The sequence below is a fragment of the Pollachius pollachius genome, assembly GCF_949987615.1.
Source record: "Pollachius pollachius genome assembly, chromosome: 10".
Lineage (NCBI taxonomy): Eukaryota > Metazoa > Chordata > Actinopteri > Gadiformes > Gadidae > Pollachius > Pollachius pollachius.
This window is the reverse complement of record NC_136943.1, coordinates 23,445,550-23,448,182: the sequence shown is the minus strand read 5'-3', so window position 1 is coordinate 23,448,182 and position 2,633 is coordinate 23,445,550. Positions and strand designations below refer to the sequence as shown.

The 2,633-nt window shown below is 47.0% G+C and overlaps 1 protein-coding gene across 1 annotated transcript in view; it reads left to right on the top strand.

Annotated features, from left to right (window-relative positions):
- Positions 1 to 1,237: 1,237 nt before the first annotated feature.
- The window catches only part of nkx1.2lb (NK1 transcription factor related 2-like,b), a gene marked incomplete at both ends in the record, with an annotated part of 3,919 nt that continues 2,523 nt past the window's right edge, over positions 1,238 to 2,633 (top strand). Inside the window, 2 exons of the mRNA XM_079745302.1 lie at positions 1,238 to 1,501; positions 2,203 to 2,455. Coding sequence (XP_079601428.1) covers positions 1,238 to 1,501; positions 2,203 to 2,455 — 517 coding nt within the window. The remainder of the gene's footprint in view (positions 1,502 to 2,202; positions 2,456 to 2,633) is intronic.

Below are 2,633 nucleotides of genomic sequence, written 5' to 3'. Positions count from 1 at the left end.
TATGTATGTATTTCCTTATTGGTTAGTTATTATAAATCCATAATAAGCCACACACACAGACAGGTGTGCATTGTTATACATATTTATGTTATTAATAGTTATTTGATACATGTATGGCGGGTGTGATCTTCGTGCAGGCGGTGCAGCGGTCATGGGACGGGGTTTCTTCCCGCGCTTCAAGTGACCCCGCGTGTCCGCCAGAGCGCGCGGACCTGAGATAATTGGCCATTAGTGAAGTGGGATTAATTTGTAGCCAATTACACCAAGCTGATCTGAAAAGGGCTGCATAAATAAAGGCGTTGTTTTAAAGTGACCGTGCGTAGGGGGGGGGGGGAGAGAGAGAGAGAGAGAGAGAGAGAGAGAGAGAGAGAGAGAGAGAGAGAGAGAGAGAGAGAGAGAGAGAGAGAGAGAGAGAGAGAGAGCGAGAGAGAGGGAGACAGTCGTGACACTGGTGAGGTTCAGGTCCTCGAGGGGCCAGTTAAAACCCAAACAGGGAGTCTCGACTTGTGATGCATGAGCACGAGCGAGTCGAGTCTAACCAAACCAGATCCGGGACGGAGACCGGGAGAGAGAGATCACCGTCCTATCCACCCCCTGCCGTAGCCTATCCCAGCGAGCGCACTCACCGGTAACCGGACAGCCACAAGGTTCGCTGACCCGTTCTCCGCCGGAAACAGAACTGACTGTTCGCGTCGATCGGCTTTATTGTTCATTGTTTTTTGCCATTGGCCCCCGTTTACCGAGACGGTCTCACCGAGGAGCTCCACGAAGGAGCAGGCGGAGGAGGAGGATCAGGAGGAGCAGGAGGAAGAGGAGGAGGTACACGGAGGAGCAGGAGGAGGAGGAGGTACACTGAGGAGGAGGGCGGGATGGAGATTCCACGCGGAACGTTTCTTTCAACTCTAAAACTGGAAACCGTTCTCCGTTAATTCGTCCGATACTTCGCTCTGAAGGACTCCCAGCGAAGACACGAATTTGCAGTTCGGAAACTTTTATTTTGTAAACAGGACGGACGGCGGTCCTCTGATCTGAAGCCTTCAAAGGCAAACTTTGGCGCGCATCGTGAAATGTCCCGGGAAGCGTCCTCTGGTCAACATATCTAAAGTTAAGATTGTAGATCTATAAAGGTCCGGGCTATGAGTAGACATCGTTAACGTTAACGTAGACCAGTGCCGCTCCATATTAACCAGTAAGAAATAGCCTCCCCGTATGGGTCAACTGGGAGAGAAGTGACGTAATGAGCCGGGACAGACTGGGAATGGGAACAGGGGAAGCGGCCCAACACACGGCGACTGGGACTGTCGGGAGTCCGGAGAGCGAAGACACATTGGACGGCTCGAGTGCGATGGATAAACGAGCTTTCTGTCCCCCTGCTGTCAGAGACCCCCAGCCCGCAGAGAGCCACGCCGAGTCCCCCCGGGGCAGACCGGACCGGGCCGACCCCCCCCGGGGCCGACCGGACCGGGCCGGAGCGGACGGCGCGCTGCCCGCCCCCCAGCAGGTAGGTAGGAGCACCACGCGCCATACCGCTGATAATAATCTTATTAAACTATTAGTCCGGCTAGGCCTACTCCTACTGAATATAAGATATGCTTTTTGCAAAGTAATGACTTGTAATTGACAAATAATAAAATAAAGAATATAGATCATATAGGAAGTATTTTAAAACATTAGGAAATGTTAACATGTCGGTTAACTTTCACGCTATTCAAGACTGAAAATATGCGGTGTTTTTAAAATAAATAAATGAATAGGACTTAAATATGTAGATTTCTCTGGTAGCACCTAATGACAGTAAGGCAATTACAGTATTATTGAGCTAATACATTATTGCAAAGATTTATATGTTTAAGTTTTATTTGGGAGAGATATTATAGCTTACGTATTGGCCTTTCGTTGACATTATAATAACCGAAATAATTAGTAGTGTTGATAACATTAACAATAGCATACTCATACTAATGATTAAAATAGGCACAATAATACTACTACTTCAACTTATACTAACAGGCTAGCTACTACGACTTAAACTAATAATAAATAAAATAATAATAATAATAATAATAATAATAATAATAATAATAATAATAATAATAATAATAATAATAATAATAATAGGCTAGTTATTAAACTAAGAAGTAGAATAGGCCTAATAATAATGGTAATATAATAAATAACAATTTATTGAACTTTCATTATTAGGCGTCAATAGGCCCCACCGGACCAGCGGGTCACAGAACCACTTCGTTCTCGGTTCTGGATATTCTGGATCCCAACAAATTCACCAGCAACCGGAGACCCGCGAACCACCGTCTGGACGCGGAGTTCGGCGCCGAGAAGCGGAGGAGGGGAGCGGGTGGAGAGAGCGAGGAGCAGCCGCCCGCCTCAGACCACAAGAGCCGCTTGGAGGAGTACGACCCCATCGCGGGCAGGAAGCCCGCGGCCGGGATCCACAGTAAGCTTTGACACTTGATGGATATCTTAGATCACTTCTGCAGTCTAGTTTTAAGGGTGAATCGACCTCATCTTGTTAAATTGAAGATTGAAGAAAATTTTAAAGGCCCAAACTGCGGTCCCGATAAGAAGTCGAGTCCTGCGTTGTAATACAACCTTCAAATCAAGGCCAGAACAGT